Source organism: Dermacentor variabilis, chromosome 5, assembly GCF_050947875.1.
Source record: "Dermacentor variabilis isolate Ectoservices chromosome 5, ASM5094787v1, whole genome shotgun sequence".
Taxonomy (NCBI): domain Eukaryota; kingdom Metazoa; phylum Arthropoda; class Arachnida; order Ixodida; family Ixodidae; genus Dermacentor; species Dermacentor variabilis.
In genome coordinates, this window is record NC_134572.1 from 41,052,342 (window position 1) to 41,073,311 (window position 20,970).

At 41.4% G+C, this 20,970-nt stretch overlaps 2 protein-coding genes across 2 annotated transcripts in view; one reads left to right on the top strand and one right to left on the bottom strand.

The window, feature by feature from the left end:
- Nucleotides 1-20,970, top strand: part of LOC142582461 (DC-STAMP domain-containing protein 2-like) — a 71,370-nt gene that overhangs the window by 6,766 nt on the left and 43,634 nt on the right. The window lies entirely within an intron of this gene.
- Nucleotides 6,243-20,565, bottom strand: Sgf11 (SAGA associated factor 11kDa). The gene is made up of 11 exons (XM_075692219.1): nucleotides 20,121-20,565; nucleotides 19,684-19,799; nucleotides 19,540-19,553; nucleotides 19,280-19,448; nucleotides 19,033-19,115; nucleotides 17,818-17,877; nucleotides 15,525-15,599; nucleotides 15,396-15,421; nucleotides 13,322-13,440; nucleotides 11,919-12,082; nucleotides 6,243-8,321 (listed from the first exon to the last, which is right to left on the bottom strand). Exons 1-11 carry the CDS (start codon nucleotides 20,187-20,189, stop codon nucleotides 8,188-8,190), a joined length of 1,029 nt encoding a protein of 342 aa, XP_075548334.1. The 5' UTR covers nucleotides 20,190-20,565; the 3' UTR covers nucleotides 6,243-8,187.

Here is a 20,970-nt window from a genome sequence, read left to right on the forward strand (position 1 = left end):
AGGACAGTTGAGGTTGACTTTCCAACTGCTGAGAAAATCTCACTTGTGAAAAAGTTCGGGCCTAATACCAATGATCTTGCTGTCATTTGATAGAAATAGCTCATTTTCGAAAATGTTTGCTTCTGTATGCATCTTTTTATTTGTATTTGAAAATGCTCGACTCGATTTACAATGGGCTTTATCATTTTTCTTTTTTGGAAATATTTTATTTGCTGTGCATTTTACTATCCCTTACCTTCAGTTTTCTATTTCGAATAACATAAACACTGCTCCTTACTATTCAAACTGGATTAAGCTTTTTTTTTTAATTTTTTAAAATGCTTACTTGAGAGTGACAGCATTGGGCGACGTGGTGTGTCCAGCCTGTCATGACATAAAATAAAGTTCTGTGTCGCTCAGGGAAAACCTGGAAAACTAAGGAAATTTGAAGATGTCAACTTGGTAGACACCCTGCTGATGTTTAGTTTTTAGTCTGAGTGGAAATGCTGCAACTGAAAGTCCAGTAAAATCATGTTAGTACACCTGTGCAACTACAGTGGTACAAGTTTGTTGGCAAAGGCTACCTGCAAGACTTTGGATAAGAGGTGAAATGCATTGTTATACAGAATACATAGCGCAGAAAGAACTAAGGACAGGTCGAGACAGGAGAAGCACCGACTTTCAACTAAGGTTTTATTGCGGATCCTGAGCATATATATACACGCATATAAATCTGCAAAACCTTAGTAAAAAATCGTTACTAAGTCATAAAACCTTAGTTGAAAGTCAGTGCAAGTCCTGTCTTGACCTGTCCTTTGTTCTTTCGGGGCTATGTATTCTGTATAACAATGAATTACCAACATGCCCAAACTTTTTCCCTTGTGAAGTGACGTGCATCTTTGCAGGAACGCTGCAAGTGCCATTTTGCTTTGAAAGCCAGATACCACATGGAGACCATCGGGTATTTAGGAATGCAGATTGTTGTGTGAAATAGATGTTTCTGCTCATTCAATGTTAAGAGAGTTTGCCTGACAAAAGTAGCTGCTGTAAGTAGTCTCCTGCGTTGGCAGTAGTCGTGCCACTACAGTAATGCATCAGAAATTCACTTCCTAGTCTGCTTCCTTCATGTTATCTTGTGCAACTATCCCTTTTCAGCTGGGCAAAGTGAAAAGTGATGGTAAAGGTGAATACAATAAAACTAATTAATTTAGAGACTCTGGTAACGTGGCTCTAAACAGTTAGTCTGCCATTTCACTGTGTGGCTTTGCCTTTGTCTTTAGGCAGCACTGGCTTAGAGTGAATTATGCGCAGCCACAACTCTTTCATTACACATCACAGTGGGCGGCTTACATGGCAGGTCCATTGAATTTCTTCGAATTGGGCATAATCTACCCCTCAAGAGTACATATTGATTGCTGGCCTTTTCTGCCTTTTCTCCGAATGGACATAGTAAGATGCGCAAGTCTGGATTTCAGTGAGTTTATTAGCGGTAAAAGCATTTTTCTGGCATGAATAAATCACATTGTTTCAAAATGAGAGGCACATGTTAGGTGAAGTGCGAGTAAAATTGTAGAGCTAAAATTGAACTCTCTGGTGTGGTATAGCACCTCAAGTAATATTTTTGGCCCAAGCATATACTCAAATACCTGCTAGATCCAGACAACCCCAGGATAGTTCAAAAACATAATTAGCGAAAGCTTCTGCACGGGCACAAAGGGAAGGAAGATGAACTCGTCACTGAGGCAAGCGCTACATACCTTCCCCCCAACCCAGTCGAGCAAGGGCGGTATGAGAGAAAGCCTTACGAGACCTTAGATGAGGACTTCACTATACAAGAGATTAGAGCTGTGCTGCAAAAACTCGATACGAAATCTGCCCCGGACCAAACGAGATTAATAACAACATGCTAAGAAACCTGGATGATCAGGCAATAGAGATTATTATGAAATACATTAATGAATGCTGGGCCAAGGGCACCATACCACAACAGTGGGAGGAAGCCCAGGTTATACTTATTCCTAAACCTGGCAAACCAACTAATATAGCAAATCTACGGCCGATATCTCTCACCTCTCGCACAGGAAAGCTTATGGAGCATGCATTCCTTATCAGAATAAACAATTACCTGGAAGAAAACGAAATATATCCAGATACTGTGTTGGGCCTTTGGGCTGGACTTTCTACTCGAAACGTTATGCTGCAAATCAAGCAGCAAGTGTTAGGGAGTAAAGCGACGTCCACCAGAGCTATATTAGGGTTGGATCTTAAGAAAGCATTTGAGAAAGCAGCACATTCAGCCATACTCAGTCAGGTCAGCAACCTAGACCTAGGAGAAAGGGCATACAATTACATTCGAGACTTCTTAACGAATACGAAGTCTACCCTCGCCATGGGGGAACTCAAGTCTGAGGTCAGGGACATGGGCAGTTTGGGTACGCCTCAGGGCTCTGTGATATTGCCCATGCTCTTTAACCTCATTAGGATAGGATTGTCGTAAAAGCTCGAGGACATCGAAGGAATAAATCACTCCTTATACACGGATGATATCACCATGTGGATCTCGCAAGGCAGTGATGGAGAGATAGAACAGAAATTGCAGGAAGCGGTAGATAAAGTGGAGGAGTACCTTACAGGCACGGGGCTTGAACGCTCTCCAGAGAAATCAGAGCTTCTTTACAGACCTACCCTCAAGGGCAGGCCACCCAAGGAATACATCAAGGAGAGAGAATACAAGGAGATACAGATTCGTACAAATAATGGTGGCGCCATCCCCATTGTTAAACAAATTAGTGTCCTGGGACTCAACATTGAGTCAAAGGGAACTAACAGCAAAACTCTTGGAAAGCTCGTTACCAAGGTCACTAATGCCATTAGGTTGATCAGGAGAATCACGAACAGGTGTCAGGGAATGAAATAAGCTAGCATTGTTAGGCTCACTCACTCTTTTGCTCTAAGCCACATCATTTACGTAGCTGCGTACCTTAACTGGTACAAGGCAGAAAAGGACAAAATCAATACACTCACAAGGAAAGCTTTTAAGCAGGTCATAGGCTTACCCGAAAGCACCAGTACTGAGAGATTAATGCAGCTGGGCATGCATAACACTTTAGAATTTATTGAAGCTCAGGAGATAGCTCAGTTGGAAAGGCTTCCCAGCACCCGGACTGGCAGAAGCATACTCAATATATCGATATATAACGAATTAATTACCATAACCAGCAAGGACCCAAGGTTGCATTCGCCAGAGAGATTAGAAACAGGATTCAAATCCCAAATTTACCCAAAAGTATGCACCCGGAATTCAATCAGGCAGGGGAACGAGCAGAGCTAAAGCTCTACTCAAAAAGTATGGCAATGACAAGGAACCGTTATTAATGGACGCCCTGGAGTATTCATATCAGCAAGCATTTACAGCAGTAGTAATTATAAAGCAAAAAACCATACGTGCTCAATCACACGTGCACACATGCTCAATCAAAACCAGGGTATCTGAGGTTGCGAAGGAAGTTGCCATCGCTCTGGCTATCACTTCTCCCAAATATAGATACATAATTAGAGACTCTCAATCGGCTATACGAAATTACGCCAGAGGACGGATATCAGCTGAGGCTGCAAGCAGTAAAGCCAAACTGATATCATCTGAGGAATTTCATGACAAGAAAATCATCTGGTTCCCAGCCCATACAGCGTGCAAATCCACCACAACCCCCAACTTTAACGAGTCTGCTCATTGTGATGCGCGAGGACTCATTAACCACACCAGATAAGGGGGGGGGGAGGGAAAGGCTTTGAGGAGGAGATGGAATGGAAGGATAGGGATAGACTCTTCTCATTCAGTGACATTACTCAAATCTATAGAAGGTCAAGGTGTATATAGCCACCTCCTAGCGCAAAATTGGATATGTTTCAGGCGGTTGAGTGGAGGCACCTTCAAACCGAACTTACACGAACCCGGTACATGTTAACTGCATGTTTCCGGAATTAACCCTGATGCCAAATGTAAATTATGTGATGATAGAGGAGCCACCCTAGAGCAAATACTCTGGGATTGCGCAATAGGTCAGAGGAGAATTGCAGTCCTCCCCAGATGAACTAGAGGCGTGGTGGAGAGCCGCACTGACTAGTGCAGGTCTTCAGGACCAACTTTGGGCCATCCAGCAAGCCTGGGAGGCTACCGAGAGACGGGCTCTCTCTGCTACCCCCAGCGTGGCCTAGACCCAGGCCATCAATTGCACGATAATTAATAATGTTGTCACACACACACAAGCCAAATTTTATTTTGCTTTCAGCCTAATATTTTGCACCCAGTGAAAATCTATTACTGCATGACTGCCTAAATGGCATGGCTAAAGGTTATTTTTGACTGAAAAACAAATGAAAATGTTTTGTAGTGGTCACATGGCACAGCAGACGATGCACATTAAAAAGCAGAGGCAAAAGTGGTGCCAACTTACAACTGATCCAATAATCCAGTGAATGTACTAGGAATTCTTTTTAGGCCATACAGAACTTTCAAAAATTGTCTGTGGCAGATAGTATACCGTACATTCTGGAGTATAACTTTCATCCCTCCCCCCCTCATACACAATTTTCGCGAGTTTTGAAGAGATTTGTATATAAGTTTTACTGGTAAGACACACCTATTTTAACTTGGTCAGCACGTTGGCACTTGCATGGCTGCTTGCTGCCACTTTGGTTTGACCTCAAGCAGGTGAGCCGAGAGTCAAGTTTCTTTTCCTCCTCTCATCTAGGACACCGCCAGTGATGGATCAGTGTGGTCACACGGTATTGTGACCTTGAGTAAGATTACTGGCAATTTTGAGCAGATGTGATTAGCCCATGCACTGTGCCCAAAAGAAGACAGCATGTGAAAGATTGCGGCTTGATAAGGATGGCTGCTTCATGCTTACTTGACGGTGAAGTGCAAATGCCACGTCACTCAAAGGGGGCAGCGAAAGGCATGACAGTTGTGCTCTTCCTTAGGCCAGTTTCAGTTTTCAAAGTGAAATCGTGCGGAATTCATTATGATGCAGAAAATAGCAGCATAGCTTTTTTATGTCTGGAATTAGTTATGCTGGGATGACTGGCTTCAAAACATGATTTTATGCACATATAAGATGCACTGGTGACAGTTCTGAAAAAACAAAAGAAACTAGACTTATACACCGTAAAATACGGTAATTCGCATTTTAACTGGGTTTCTCGTAGAGGGGGATATTACTGGCACAATAATTTGAAATGCATAACTGGCTAATCAACAAAGCTTTACTACTTCATTTTACTTTACAGCTCATATTGCAATTTACAAATTGTAGCCGGTGAGTTGGCGAGGCATATCCAGTTGGAACGAATTCTAAAGACAGCATTAGTTTCGAAATATGCAGTCAAACTTCCACTAAACATGCACAGTTGTTCCACTTGCCTTTTTCATTTTATTTCAAGCATGAAAGTAGTGGGGCCACCCATGTATTTCGTTGGACACTTCGGGAATTAATATCTCAAATTGGTGTTATCCTGAAAAAGTGTTCCAAGTGGATACGCCTTGTGGACTCAACCTACAATTCTTAAATTGAAATATGTCAAAGTAATTAGTTTAAACTTAATTACTAGAATTACAACAAATAATTTTTACGACTTGTCATCATCATGGTTGCAAATTCCTTCTCAACGAGCACTTTCAGTCAAAAAAGTGACCGGCTAGTGTCAGTAGTGAACTGACTGCACATTGTTGTCAACATTACGCTCTACTGTACCAACTTGCATTAAAGGCCATCCGTAATGAAATTTTGGGCCACGTAAGAAGCCTAGTTTTAAATAGTAGAGATGCAAAGCAGCCCCCGAGTGATATGTTTGAAGCACAATTAAATGTCTTGAAAGGCCTGCAAAAGTAGATGTTCTTGATAACAAAATTGAAATTTTCCATCATTGCCGGAGGTAGCACATAAGATTGTACAGCTGTGAGATCAGCCGTTGCCTGTGGTGTGCTGAAAAATCTTGGAGGCAATGTGCTGAGACTTTCGTCATACCTGCCAACCACGTTATCTGCTTAGGTGTATGTAAAGGCTTCCAATAAGAAAATTAAGACAATTACCAGCCCTCCAGTTTCACCAAGATTTCTTTAGCAGCATACACTACTTGTAGCAATTTCAGCCCAAGTGAAATTGTGTTGCAGTTGGCATTTAAGGTGGTTGCTTGACATTGCGAGGCCCTGAAGCCATATTTCTTTCTATTGAGATCAATGGCTGAGCATGGTCAGAACATGATGGCAGTACAAAATGAGGCAACTTTATTCACGCATTTGCCTTTCCAAGCATACATGATCCCATGTCAACACACTCCTGTGCATATCACAGTTGGAAAGAAATAATGAACAATCACACAGTGTTCACGTTGCTGAGTTGACCGAATTTCAAAATTCGCACACAGTGTGGTGCTGTTGCATTGAAATCAATCTGCTCTGATCTTGCACATGGTGCAGTTAAGTATTTTGTTTCTGCTGTTTCATGCACAAAAAAAAAAAAAAAGCCTTTCTTTTTCAAGGCTAGAAACCATTCCTGTGCATGTTGTCTGCTGGGGGGCCACCAATATGGTACTGCCACGTAAAATGCTTTCCTGTGGTGAAGAACAAGTACAATGCGCCGTCGTTGGGGACGAAATTGAGAAAGGCTTTTAGTGTTATGTTCTCCAAGACGTTAAGCTCAATTTATGTGCATATTACGTGGCAGCAATGCTTTCTTTCCACACAGCTGGTGGTTGAGCAGCTTTAAAGACTTCCTTCCACTTTCTACCGGCTTTTTCTTTTTCCTGGTGGCACCAAGGAACATCCCTTAAATGAAAGAAAAGGGTCTTCATACTTGAAAAAAAAAAAAAAAAGAAGGACAACTTAACAAACGTAACGCAACAAACAAAACACTGAAACTGTGGTTACTGAAATCGACAGTGCCACTTTACAACAGAGATTCCGACAGAACACATGCCTTTCCACCCAAACACACACTTTTCGTGACCTTGTCGTTATGAAAACAAAGAGAGAACAGGCTGGTTGCCGCTGCATATATCACAGACAAAAGAAATGTGAGAAGATGAAACTAGTGTCCACAAGTCCCATCTTCCCGGAGTGGTAGAAAAAAAAAGTTGTTACACCTGAGTAGTAAGTCTCACCCTGCCCACATTGACAAGTCACAATGACTTCCTTCCCCTCTTTGTTGTCTTTGTATGAGAACAAGAGAAGCACAAAAAAAAAAGTGCAGGAATAGTTTGCCATCACATTAGTTAATGGGAGAATCATGCACATGGAACAAACAGCCTAGCAAACTGCTTGTGCTCCTCAGTCCCTCTAAGCACAGATTTGGTGTGCCACAGGGAGCATGTCAATGACTTTATAGTTCTTTCCCTACCTCAGCTTTTAGCTGAAGTGTGCTTTCTAGTGCTACTAAGTTGCAGCCTTTACCAAAAAAAAAAAAAAAAAGCATGATAGGCAATGCCACAACACCAAATGGGTACAATGCACCAGGATGTTGAACTTCAATAACCCTCATGGCAAAGAAAAGCAAATGTCATTCACTCTGCTCTGTGCACTCTCATCTATGCTGTAGTTTTGTGAAACACGAGGATGCATTACAGCACGACCCATACTGAGGCGGGATGCTTGAATTCACAGATGGAAAAAATCCCTTGATAGCACGTTATGTGCTTTTTGCTGTTACACTCAACAGAAGACAAGCCTTTTGATCCATTCACAAACAACCTGCCAAAGTTGTAGATGTTTTGTACCCATAACAATGCCCAGCATTTCATAACCTGTGGGAGGGAATAGCTAGATGTACACACCATGTAAGACAATTCACACTAATGCGGGGAGAGTTTTGCACAGGGTGACATGGAACCACCACAGCCATAAATACACATACTAGAATTGTGTCGGCACTACAAGGCCACCAGCCTCTGCCTGCCGACAGGGCAAACAGTGCCCGGAGAACTTTGCAGGGCAGCATCAGGAGGGTGCTGCTTTCCTTTCTCTGCTGATGCGACCGGTTTGTGTGGTTGACTAAACGGGTAGGCAGCCAATGGAGAGTCCCACGTCCCTTTAGGAAAACAACACATAGCAGTAGCAAGTAAGGTGGGAAATGTCCTTCACAGCAGCACGCTAGGAAGAGAGGAACCACATGGGCAAGATGTTTGGCACTGGGGCACGCACACCCCTCCCAGTCAAAGCAGGTCGGAGCTCAGTGGGTCGGCAGCCACGCTCGAAGGGCCACTGCTGCTAGGCCGAGACTTGTTGGGTTTCTTTGCTGAGCTGCCAAAAGGCTGCAGACGTTTGTCCTTCTTTTTTCCCACTGCTCCTGCCATTGCGAACATGCGAGGTGCAGAATACTTTAGTTTCATTCATTCTATTTCAACATGCCCCCCCCCAACAGTATCAGTTTGTCACACCATAGACTTAGAGCAATTGAAATTTCTCACAGTGTCTGTGAACATGAACGATGAATGTGCTAGCAAGGCACAGATACCGCATGTGTCTGTTGCCTCCCACATTATGGTGCCCAACCTTGCATCCTTTCTAGCTTTCCTTTGTGTGATAGGCATATGACACACAAAAGGATTCAGACAAGATAAAAACTAATAAAAACATTAAAAGTTGCTATCACAAGTCAAGTTTTATTGATCAGACAGGCATTTGACATGCAAAAAGCTTGTCGTAAAGTATCGCAAGCAAGAAACATTTCTTAGTTCTAGGAACAGCACTTTTGAAGTAACCGTATTTACTTGCACAACGATTGCACCCCTGAAATTTTGTCATCAAAATTCTTTTTTTTTTCTTTTCTGCGTAATGATCGCACCCCAAACTTGTTGCAGCGATATGTTGTGTGCCAAGTCCTGCTAATAATGACTGCGCTTACCATCCGTCGAATGCTACACGAACGACTCTTCAAGACAAGCCAAGCGGCCTGCACGCACCAAACAGATTCTTAAGCAGGTGCCCCATTTCATTCCCATTCCTTTCATCACTTCCACGATAAAAAAAAAAAAAAGCGAAATATGCAACCAAACTTGCCTTGGCTTTATTATTTGTAGGCTTTATAATGGTTGTGGTGAACAACAACAAACAAAGGTGCCTTTCGATTCCTCTCATCTGCACTCGTGCGCATGCAACAAATCGCGAGCGGCAACGATAGTAGCCACGTTCACATTGATATGTTAGAAGTGTGCCCTATTCATACGCTGATGCTCGTAACACAGCTACTATATTCACCCACCCTTAGCAGAGACATGCCATATTAGGATTGTAGTGATGACAAGTGCCGCAGGTTTCGCAGCATGCCCGCCATGTGTTTCTATGTCACTGGCAGCTAAGCGCGCCCATCTCTGTTTCTGTCCCTTCAAAGTGGACCATGGCTAGGCTATTGCCGCAAACTTGCTGATATTAACGATATTATTCATTACTGATACAGAAGAAACTGTTTCAATGCATGTAATGTACTCACGAGAAGAAAAAAAAATCGTGTTTGGCACGTTCGGCATGCTCCGCCGGCCATCATTTTTGTTTTGGTGTCCCGCCCTGTTACAGCGGCAGCCGCCTATTTGTTGACCTGTTGTCATCCTGCAGCAATGCGGGATGGAAAGAAAAAAAAAGAAGATTCTTTTTGCGGGAAATTCACCCGGCGTAATGTTCGTACTTGTGAATTTGCGTCAATTTTTAAAATAATAAAAGTGTGACCATTGTGCAAGTAAATACGGTAACCTCAGTATAAATATAAACCTCAAGTAAATCTAAAAAGTTTCTTGCTCACAAAAACATGCAATGAATATATGTTTGTAACGTATATTGGATATAACGAAGCTATTTCGTGTTGGATGCAACTGTTATACGCCAACTGACCGAATTTGCACATGACACAGTGTGTGCGCTAGACAAAAGAAAAACAATAGATTGTATTTCTTTAGATTTCAAGAAGGTGTTTGACACTGTACCACACTGTTTACTTCTTGAATAAATGACCGTGTACGGCATTAATTCTCAAGTCACTTCATGGGTTGCCGATTACTTGACATTGTGCCACCAGTTCATTAGTGTTAACGGTGCCTGGTCCTGTTCAGCGCAGGTAACATCAGGCATCTTCCAAAGTTCGATGTTGGGACCGAAATTATGCCTAATATATATAAATGATATAACTGAAGGTGCAGACTCTCACATATGGCTGTTTGCAGATGATTGTGTTTTGTACAGGGAAGATGGTGTTGCACAGGACAAACTTCTTATTCAAATTTACTTAGATAAACTTAGCAACTGGTGCGCCTGTTGGCATATGCAGATGAGCCTAAACAAGAGAGTTTACTTGGAATTGACTCGTAAAAAGGTACTCTCTGAAACTTCATACACGATTAACAATGTCAATACAATTAAGTTTACTGAATACAAATATTTAGGAGTTTATTTCACCTCTAATATAAATTGGTGGCAACATGTTGACTACCTAACAGGGAAGGCAGGCCAGAGACTAGGGTTCCTTCGCTGGAATGCCAAAAACTTTATTACGTCAACTAAAGAATTGCTTTATAAAATGTATGTGCATTCTGTTCTTGATTACGCATGTTGTTTGGGACCCCCCAACAGCACGCAACAGAACAAAATTTGAAACGGTACAGAATTTTGCTGTTAAATTAGTTTCTGGACGTTATGATAGAAACTTCAGTCCTATACGCATGACATAATTATTGCAATCGGACGCACTAGATCGTCAATGACGCAGACTTCGATTAAAATTTTCTCATGATGTTTATCATGCAAAAGTTGGTATTGACAGGAATATTTATATAAAGGAACCTAACTATCATTCCCATAGCATTGAGCATCAGTGTAAGGTATTGAACTATACGTGCAGAACTGTTATTCCACATTTTTTTTCCTTTAAACAATGTGTGAATGAAATCGATTAGATAAGTCTGTGGCAATTACATCGTCTAATAAAATCTTTTTTGCACATGTCAAATAATTATTTTTGAATTTGAGTCGCTGAGCATTCGTGCCACCTCCTGTGATCCATACTGTATATATCAGGCTTTTTCTTGGGATTTATTTGTGTCTATAGCTGTTGGTATACAGTAAGCTTTTGTTCAGTACAAATTTACATTTCCTTTTTAGTGAATTCATTGTATGTTTATTACTGTATACAGTTTTACTAATGCACTAGAGTATGCTCACCTGTCTTAATTGATTGTTAAGACGTTCTTTGCCACTGTTGTGTGTGTATGTTTTCTGTTCTGCTGCTTGTGGTCGTTACCACCCTGTATGTGTTGTAATCTTTTTCTCTTCCCCCTCCCCCCCCACTGTAAGGCCATAAGGCGCTGTGGGTATGACGTACATAAAATAACTGAAGTATATATCACAACGTTAGACTTCATAAGCTGCAGTAACACCATTAGAAAAGTGTAGACTGCTAAGCGATGAGTATAAAAATAAAATATTTCATCTCAGTCATGACAATAGCACTTTAAATGCTGTTCTCACATCAACAAACAAGTTTTGCCTGCTGGGTGACCTCGTGGGGAACTTTTTCAGTGCTGTTTTGCTACCAGCAGGTGTAAATGAAAGTGGCCTGTGCTAAGAGTGAAATTTGTGTAAGTGGTAGTACTAATCATAATGAGTTTTTCTGCAGATTGCCCATGAAACAGAAAACACTTTAGCAGACATGTATATTGGTTGCCAGATAAAAGCCATATTTGGCCAAATAAAAAGACCTCATACGTGCAGGTGTTGCAGTGCCTAGGTTGTCAGTCATGCTTCTGTTGCTTTTTGTTTAGACTTCTACTGATAACGATGTCCTTTAGCTGTAGTTTTCTCACTTCAGTGCCTCACCACTGTGAAACAGAGTATATGAATTTTCTAAGTGAAGAGGTTTAACCTACCACCAAGTGTTTTGCCCAACCAACATACTCACCATTGTTGCTTTGGAAGCTACCATCTGCAGGGGAGGAATTGGTAGAACTGACGCTTTCCCACATCTGCCCGATTGTGTCATGCAGTGCGTGGTTGTCGGCCTCGTCAAAAGTGTCCACATCAATGTGCACCTCATCACCAGTGTCTGCAGATAGTGTGCTGCTTCTGCAAGAGGATGGGTGGGGAAAGTATTGGGGGGGGGATGAAAAGAGGGAAAGTAAGCCCACGCTGATGAGTTTTAATGACCAAGGTTGTGTGAATGTTTGTGATTAGAAATACTAACTGAATAGTACTTGTTATTTGATTCATATTTAATTTGAAAATTCACTATAGAAAGCTTAATTATGGGGTTTTACATGCCAGAAGCACGATCTGATCATGAGGCATGCTGTAGTGGGAGACTCTGAAAGTTTGGACCGCCTGGGGTTCTTTAATGTGCACCTAAATCAAAGTACACGGGTCGCTATTCAAAGTTGTAGAATATTTGTTTCTACTGAATATAAGGGGCAACATTTATTGTAGTCTACGAGGAGAAAGCCAGGTGTAGGTGGCGACTGTTCTGAATGATTCTGCAGCATGGAAGCTGCAGTTGCTGCAGGCAGGCACTAGTTGCTGCACAAACACATGGATGTGCGTCATATTCGACTTATGAGAAAATTTTGCTATACAGTCACTCCAGTTAATAACAAAATGTTTAGGCATGCATTACTGCAGCATGTTGTGAACTTTTCCAAAGAAAACTGCGGCTTTAAAGTGCAGGCAGTGCAGCAAGGTACTACACACAGACACTATGGTTTTACTGGCTCAACATACAAATGAGGACTTGCCAGTTAGAGGAGAAATATTTTTCGAGTTTACCTAAGCCGATTCACCTATATTTACCAGTTCATTTGCTTCCTCTGAAATCTGCAGGCTCCCTGGAACTCGGTTTGGTTATTCTTCGTGTACCATGTCAAATTTCGTGGGGTAAATGAACTACAACAATGTAAAACAAAAGTGGAGTTGGGAATGTACAATATCAATGCATGACTTTTGGACAGCCAACAGAGTGTTCAAGATTTTGTTATAAGCTGCAATGGCGAATGCACATCACCCAGCCATTTACAAGCAAACGTTTCACTGCGCAGTTGCACATGGCAACTATGCGACATTTAAGTCATTGCAGGCATCAGTAGCTTACTCATCACAGTTGTCAGGTGTAGTTGCAGTGCAGAAAGCTGGCTGCTTCCCTGTCTCATCAATGGCCCGATTTGTTTACTTATAGAGAATTGATTCATGGTTGGCTAATTTTTGTGTTTGATACATGACAACTATGACCCTCATGTTTCAAATTATCCAACTGCACACATGATGCTAATGCTAGTAGCAGTGACTGTGACAATCTACAAACAAAATGGCTCGTACCCAGTGCCTTGATTCAAAAGGAACTGCCTGACTGCTTTGCGTTGCTCTTCCGTGTGCTGGGGGCAACGCTGAGAGCGGGTGCACATTTTTTTAGTGTGTTCAGAGATCACTCCACACATCTGGAAGCAAGGAGAAGAACAAAGAACACAACTTCTCTACCACTGGACTTGCAGTTGTAAACTAAAGCGTATGTATAAGCAGTTTTAGGACTGAGAAAACATTCGAGGGCTAAAGCGACATTATGTTTTAAAGCATAAAATGAAAACACCATCTCCAACAACCAGCAAACCTTAACTGCACACAAACCAAAAAGTATATTTAAAAGAAAGTTCAGCAAACAAACCACCAACTCAGCACTTCAGGAACCTTAGAGATGGAATTTTGGTATGTAATAGTTACAAGGATTGCCAAGAACCCTGCTATGAGCAGAAAAGAGAGAGATGGAAGGCATAGCCAGCAAATGCATAATGACAGGCGATTTAACAGTACAGAACCCATAACACTGCGAATGATGAAGTCGGCATGCTTAAATGAAAAATTAGAATCTGGGGTTCTAGGAGTCAAAATTGTGATATGATTACAAAGCACATTGTAGTGGGAGGTTCGGGATTAATTTGGTCAGTTGGGGTTATTTAACGTGGACCTAAAGCATGGTACACAAGTGTTTCTGCATTTTGCCACCACAGAAATGCGGCCATCCGCGACTTCATGTTTAGCAGCGTAACGCTGTAGCCACTAACCAATCATGGCATGTGGCATGCTTGGTCTTATGGTACAAGAGGGGAACCTAGTGAACTACATGGATGCAATTATGTGTGCCATGATAATCATAAATTGTACAATTTCACAATAACTGAAATAAGAATATTACACAATGATAAATGGGTATGCCAAATATTGCAAATGTCTACTCTCAGGAAAGAAAAAGAAAGGAGGGAATGTAGACAAAAGTAACTATTACTCATGCCATCTTTTACTTTTAAGAAAACAAAAGAAACAACCTCCCTGGCACAAAAGTGTTGTCTACATAAAAAAAAAGGGGGGGGGGGAGAAAAAGTGTCTATATTAAACTAATGTTTGAATTTTGGCTTAAAGGCCAACTGCAATGAAATTTTGGATTGCATTACAATCCTAGTTTTAAGTAGTGTAAATACATAGAGCTACCTCAGTGCAACATTTTGCATTTCATGTACGAGTGGCTGCAAGAAACTTACAAATATAGGCGTTCTTGTAACAAAACTGGGAGGGGGAGAAAATGCTGCTATAACTGCTCATTAAAAACGGTGCATAACTCGAAACATTGAGAACCAGTGCAGCTCCTCAACATGACCAAGATTAGGTGGCATCCATGGTGCATTGAAAATCTCCAAGGTGGTGGGCTGGAATTAGCGCCACATCTGCTAACAGGTGCACATACAGTCAGCTTAGATGAGATTTAATGGCTGTTAATGAAACAATAAGACACTTATCAGCCAAGATTGCTTCTATAGTATGTACTACTAATTTATAACTAACAAAAGCGAAATTTGATTGCTGTTGGCCTTCAGCTTGCATACTGCTAACCCTGCATACTGCTTAAATTTTTACACCAGGAATGATTAAGAGCTGCTGTTTACTATAACAGAAAATGCCATAAATGAGTTGAAATGGCGCCATGCAAATGGAAACATTGAAAACTTGAAGCTCATAATTTCATTCTTTGAGCCTTTGTGTTATTGATATTTAGGTCGGAGGATCAATGCCACAAAGCTTTAGATTCAGACCTAACTCAACACAAGCTACTAAGCAGAAAAAAGAGACAATACAGTTATTAGAACAAACATGTGCAACTGTTTTAAAGGAGTCAGATGGTGAACACAAAAGAGCTGCTCATCAAAATGTGCAATCGACATTTGTCATACAGTCACTATTCCAAAGAAATATTTTAATATAATGTGTCAAGAGAAAATTGGTAAATAGATTCTCACTGCTTGTTTGGGTTACTGAAACTCAACATCAAAATGCAGAATGTATAAACAAGCCTTGAATTTCATTATATCAAACAGTTGTTTGAAGTATAGGTAAAGCAACTTACCTGTGTCAACAAAGCCTTTCTTTCCTCTGAAATTAATATTGCAAATTGAATTGTAATCATTAACCAGTATTGCCAATTTTTCATAAGCCATATTTAAGAAAAGATATGTGCACTGTAACAGGAGCATACCCATTGAAAGGCTTTCATAAGTTGAAATGTTGTTTGAGGGTTCTCCTGATGCACTGCTAGTGCTTGCTTGTTCTCCTGAAATTGTTCAGCAAAAGTTCATGGTTGCATGTTTGAAAAGACAGTTGGGTGGGTTGCCAAGTGCAAGCCATACGGGGCAATGCTATGTCTTTACAGTCCTTTTTCATGTGCTTATGTATCCATCTTAATGGTGCTTTACAGAGAAATGAGTTATCCTAGACTGGTATAGAAATGTGCGTGAGCCAGTCTTCACCTCACAAATCATTTACAGTGCTGCCAAAGGTACGAGGCATACACAGGCAATATCATTGCAAGCACAGTATAGTTCCGGGCGTAACTCTCTGCTTAAATACAGGATTACAGTTTTATTTTCGCTTGGTACATGATAAGCCACAGCAATATGTGATATGTTAGGACCTTTGCGCATGCACATTGTGTACCGCGAATTCAGTAGCTGCTGAACAGATGACGCAGCCCGGATGAACGAATCTGAAGGGGAATTCAGCCTTCCTATTGGCTAAGCAGTTCTGCAGCTTCCACAGTGTTGCAGACAACTCGTGAAATGAAGTGTAGGACACATGATCAGAAAGTCAAAGAATATAAAAATTTACATAGACCTGACATACTGTGGGGATCAATGTTATGTGAAGTATATTGCAGGTAGCTTGTTATCCAGCATCATTTGGTGTTCTGTAAAGCATTAACTGATGCACCAATATGTTTGTGTAAGGTGGGCAATTGTAAAGTGGAGTCCCTGATTATAGCAGTAAACCGAGTTTGACAGCATGATGATTGATTTATGGAACTCTGGATGGAACTCTGGTGAGGAACATCACAATTTATTCCTTTATGCCCTAGTCCAATTCTGAAGACAATAAAATGTCACAGTGCCTCAAAGCACTAGCTTTAAAAAAATGCTGTTGTCATGTGTGATGCAGGTGCCAATTGTCTCGAAGCATTAGTTAAATTAAAAAATTAATGGGGTTTTACGTGCCAAAACCACTAGCTGATTATGAGGTACACCGTAGTGGGGGGCTCCTGTATTTTGGACCACTTGAGGTTCTTTAATGTGCACCTAAATCTAAATACACAGATGTTTTCGAATTTCACCCCCATCGAAATGCAGCCACCGTGGCTGGGATGGAAGTGTTAGTTGGATTTCGCATGAGACAACTATGCGTGTGTCAAGAGCCTAATAGGTAAAGCAGCGGGCTATTATGCTTGGCGAATTTGGTTTGAAGCCCACTATCAGACACAGCACTCTTTTATTATAATTTTGTTTTATTCAAAAGATGCAAAAAAAGAACACGAGACAGGGACTTATTTATGACAAACTGCCTGGCAAAGACTGGTTCACATTAATGTCGAAGTTTGCTGTGTATAGCACTTTGAAAATTCTCACACTATACTCCATTCCATAAGTAGCAGTTAACGATGTGGAAACTATGCAAGAAGTCTGGCCAAGAAAAGTTGTCACTCCGCGAGTTCCGTCCATGCTTTGCTGCACGCCAACAGCGTTCACTCGCACAAGCATGCACATGAGGCTCCTCGTGAGTGGTTGCAAATAAAAAAAAACAGAAAAGAACAACAAAAATAAAAAATGTTCTAAAAGAATGCATTAGCAGCCGTATACTACAGTGTGCTTATTTCTAAGGATTAAAGCTTGCGTCATTCAATATTGAGCGTACATAAAAGATGGTTGCGCACAATTGCGGTCAAAAACGTTGAGCCATATTCGAGCGCAAACAAAGCCACCGCAAGAAGTCTCTCTAGCCTCCACAGTTTTGGCCGCTATGTATAGAATGGGGTATAGCTCCTTGCTCGATTACAGAAATTTTGATAATGTGAGACACTATAGTGAAGTCCATGGTATCGAACTGACAGTGCAGCAGTTAATAATAAGCACGAAATTAAGAACGAAAAGCAAGTTTAGCCTTCATTTAACAGACTAATACTTAAACTCCTTTCTCCAAAAAATACAGTTTCAAAAGCATCGTCTATCAATCTGAACTGATATTGTGTTCCATTGTACTTTCTTCAAGAATGCTAGAGCTGCACACAAACTTGAAAGATCGGGTCACTTACTAAGTGGCCCAATCCATGACATACACGAATCCATCCACGAATCATGACTCATGATTGAAAGGTTCGGTCAGCAACCTAATCTTTCAATCATGCATTTACCTGACCAGATGGTTTATTGCCAAATGCTTCATTTTACCACCAAGCTTGTGCATATGTGTAGTGACAATGAAAGACGAAAGATAAACCTCACCATTTTTAGGTTTCCCTTTGATTCTACGTGTACAGTTCTTATCTTTCCTTTTCTTGGCCGCTGCGCAGTGAAAGAAAGCATACAGAAAACATTATGCCTTTCTGCTTAAAAGCAGCAATGCAAAGAGCTTGTTTGGTTTTTTACAAATACTGGGCAATGTAGTTCTCTAAATCAGCCACAATTTTAGATTATGAACGCTTACCCACATATTTTCAAACCATCCCAGAGAAGTTTTTGCTCCACTACATTGAGTTGAGCGCAGGGCCACCTCCCGACTGAAGAAGGGACTACGCTTCTCAAGAATTGACGCAAAGGGTCAATGAAGCGCAGTGACCACTTCAGTTGAGGGGCAGCACTGCCGCCAACTTTCTCGAGTTGAGGTGGAGTGAGTGGACGTTTTAGAATACGAGAGTTAGTATTTATGCCACTGCTATAAAATTGTGTTTAAAGCATCAACAACATACCAACTGTTCTTTTCTTTGAAGCTTACAAAAAAAAAAAAAAAAAGAATTGCCTGTAACAGATAGCTCAATTCTTGTTCAGATGGACTGCTTGAAGTGCAGTCCACTTGTATATTACCTGTACAACAAACTCATGCAAGATTATTACATTACATTAAATTTTAAATAATTACTTCAGGGCAAGTGTTGCCAATGCAGAATTGAAGCCTAGTAGCACTGAACTGTCCATCTAGAGCTAGTTTCAAATGTCATGCCCCATTTACTATTTTAATCAAATAATTATTTGATATAAAATTTTCTAGAAAACAGCTGCACAGCTGCCCCAAAGGCACCACCGGATCAAACTAAGCTTTAAGTCAACATATTTTGTGGCACATTTTGAGTAGCACTTGTACTAACATTTTGAGTAGCACTTGTACTAAAACTGGTGCTGGTCTTGGGTTTACTACTAAATGGTCTTCCATAAAGCAACTGCATCCTAATGCAACTGATAAAGATGATTAATAAATCACATTCATTGGCCAATTATAATTGGCTGAGCTTCCACCTCCTCTTGAAGTCATTCAAGTGGAATGGTAGATCTGCACAAAGCTTCCCAATCAAATTTTAAGTCAATTTAAGATTTAGAAAAAAAAAAAAAATAAAGACAAGCAGCTGCTGCTAATAATAATAATTATAAGAAAAATATTTTTCTTGTCACCTACAATTCACAACTGCACTGCAACATGCAATAAAAAGAAATTTAATTCCTCACGTTTTCGATCCGACAGGTAGTTCCAGTCACTGTCATTATCATAGTCATCTACGTCGCTTTCAGCTCTTCCGGTGTTGGCAATCCTGTAGGGGAAAGTGGTATTGGTGCATTCATCCACACAAATGTCAAGCGAAATTTAGAGAATGTTTCAAATGTTTGGCTAATTAGTGAAACCTCTTCATTTGTTTAATCATGCTTGACAAAATAGCTTTAAGAAAATTCAGTTCCACAGAGCCACCTTCCTCACCTTTTGCTTGCGATCCTTGAGCTGTTTCTTCCCATACCCATGCATTTCTCTAGGTGAGGCGCAAAGCGCGACGCAGCCAAATTTCTTTGACAGTTGGGACACACGCATTCGAACTGTTTCTTCAGAGGAACTTGACCAAATACATCCAAGCCTACTTCGTCCACTATTTCTGCAACGTAGAAAAACATGCAATAGTTTGCATATCTATTTTTGAGCAGTCACAGCAGTGGACAGCAGTATTGACCGGGCGGAGTACGTACCATATTTTTTTTCGCTGCAAAGGAAAGTGGACGGCGAGAATCAGATTAGGGCAGTTCACATCACATACGTCATCGCCAAACGGACAGAGAGCGGCTATCAATCTTTTTTAAAATTTAAATGTAACAGAATAAATATTGGCTCACTCATCCGTGGCTTCGTCCAGAAATAAGATGCCCAATTTGACAGACCGGTGAACTTCGAAGCAGGTTCCCAGTATGACGTCGTCCACAAGTTCTTCGAATATGCTCATACTATGCTCCTGAAACGCGCAAGTCGACACGCATGTTCACAATACCGCACGAGCGCTGTGCGCAATTTGACGGTGCACACACCGTGTGACAAGTCGAGCACAACCGACGGAGAGCGTGCAACACGTCGGTACGCTTTCAGTGTCAGCCTTGTTCACGAGGACACGGCAATGCGCAACTGTCAAAAGCGCGCTTGTCTGCGCTCTACACTGGTATGCTCAGATCGGTGCGTAAAAGCGCCGCTCAAAGGATGTGCAACTGTATGCACACGAAACGACCGAACAGGAGAAGCGCGACAACTAAACAAAAGAGAACAGAGCGCTCCTACTCACGTCCAACACCTTGCTGGAGACAGGGGCATTCGCCGTCGTGCTCGCATTTTCAAGGTGAGGTTGCTGCATCCTTCACATCGACAAAGCCAGAAAAAAGTTCGGGTAGTGCAAGCTACCGTAAGGACTTAGCGTCGATCCTCCTAACGTATCATATTTGGAATGCATACACTTCCCCTACGGCACCACTTTCACAATACGGTTCCATTTAGAACGTCCCTCGGGAAGAGAGGCAAGCTCGCCAACAGGACTGGCATCCCTTCCCTGCAATAAATGACCAATTGAGTTCACCTGATTAAAAGCGACCGGTGCAACTAGAATTGTAGTTCACTAGGGCTCGGGCGAAAAGGTATACAATTTCGCTATTCTAAAAAAACACAACCCGGCGTCTCCCATCGAGCACATTACAAAGAAGTTTGCGAACGCAGTATCGACGCCAGCGACGTCTCGCGAACCATTTAGAACAAAAACGAAACCGAAACTGCCCAAACGGTGCTCTGCGCTGGTTCGTTTCGACCATTCATACTGAATTCGTACTGAAAATAGTTGCGAGGAGGTCAGTACTTTGCCGTGCTACCCATGCTACTTCGTTTGAGTGGCGTACTTTAGAATGGAATTTTTAGAAAGCGCATTGTTGCATTTCTTTTGCGTCTTTATCGCGAATTTTGTCACATGTCACATTTAAAATAAAGAATTAAAATGTAAATGGTGCTCGTCCGTGAACATGCTAGCTACCACATTTATGTTGTATAGAGCATTTTTGTGAGCATATTTCCGTTCGTGAGCAAAAAGTAAATAAATAAATTGTACCCATAAACTGAGATCTCATGGTATTGAGCGGTGCGTCCGCTCA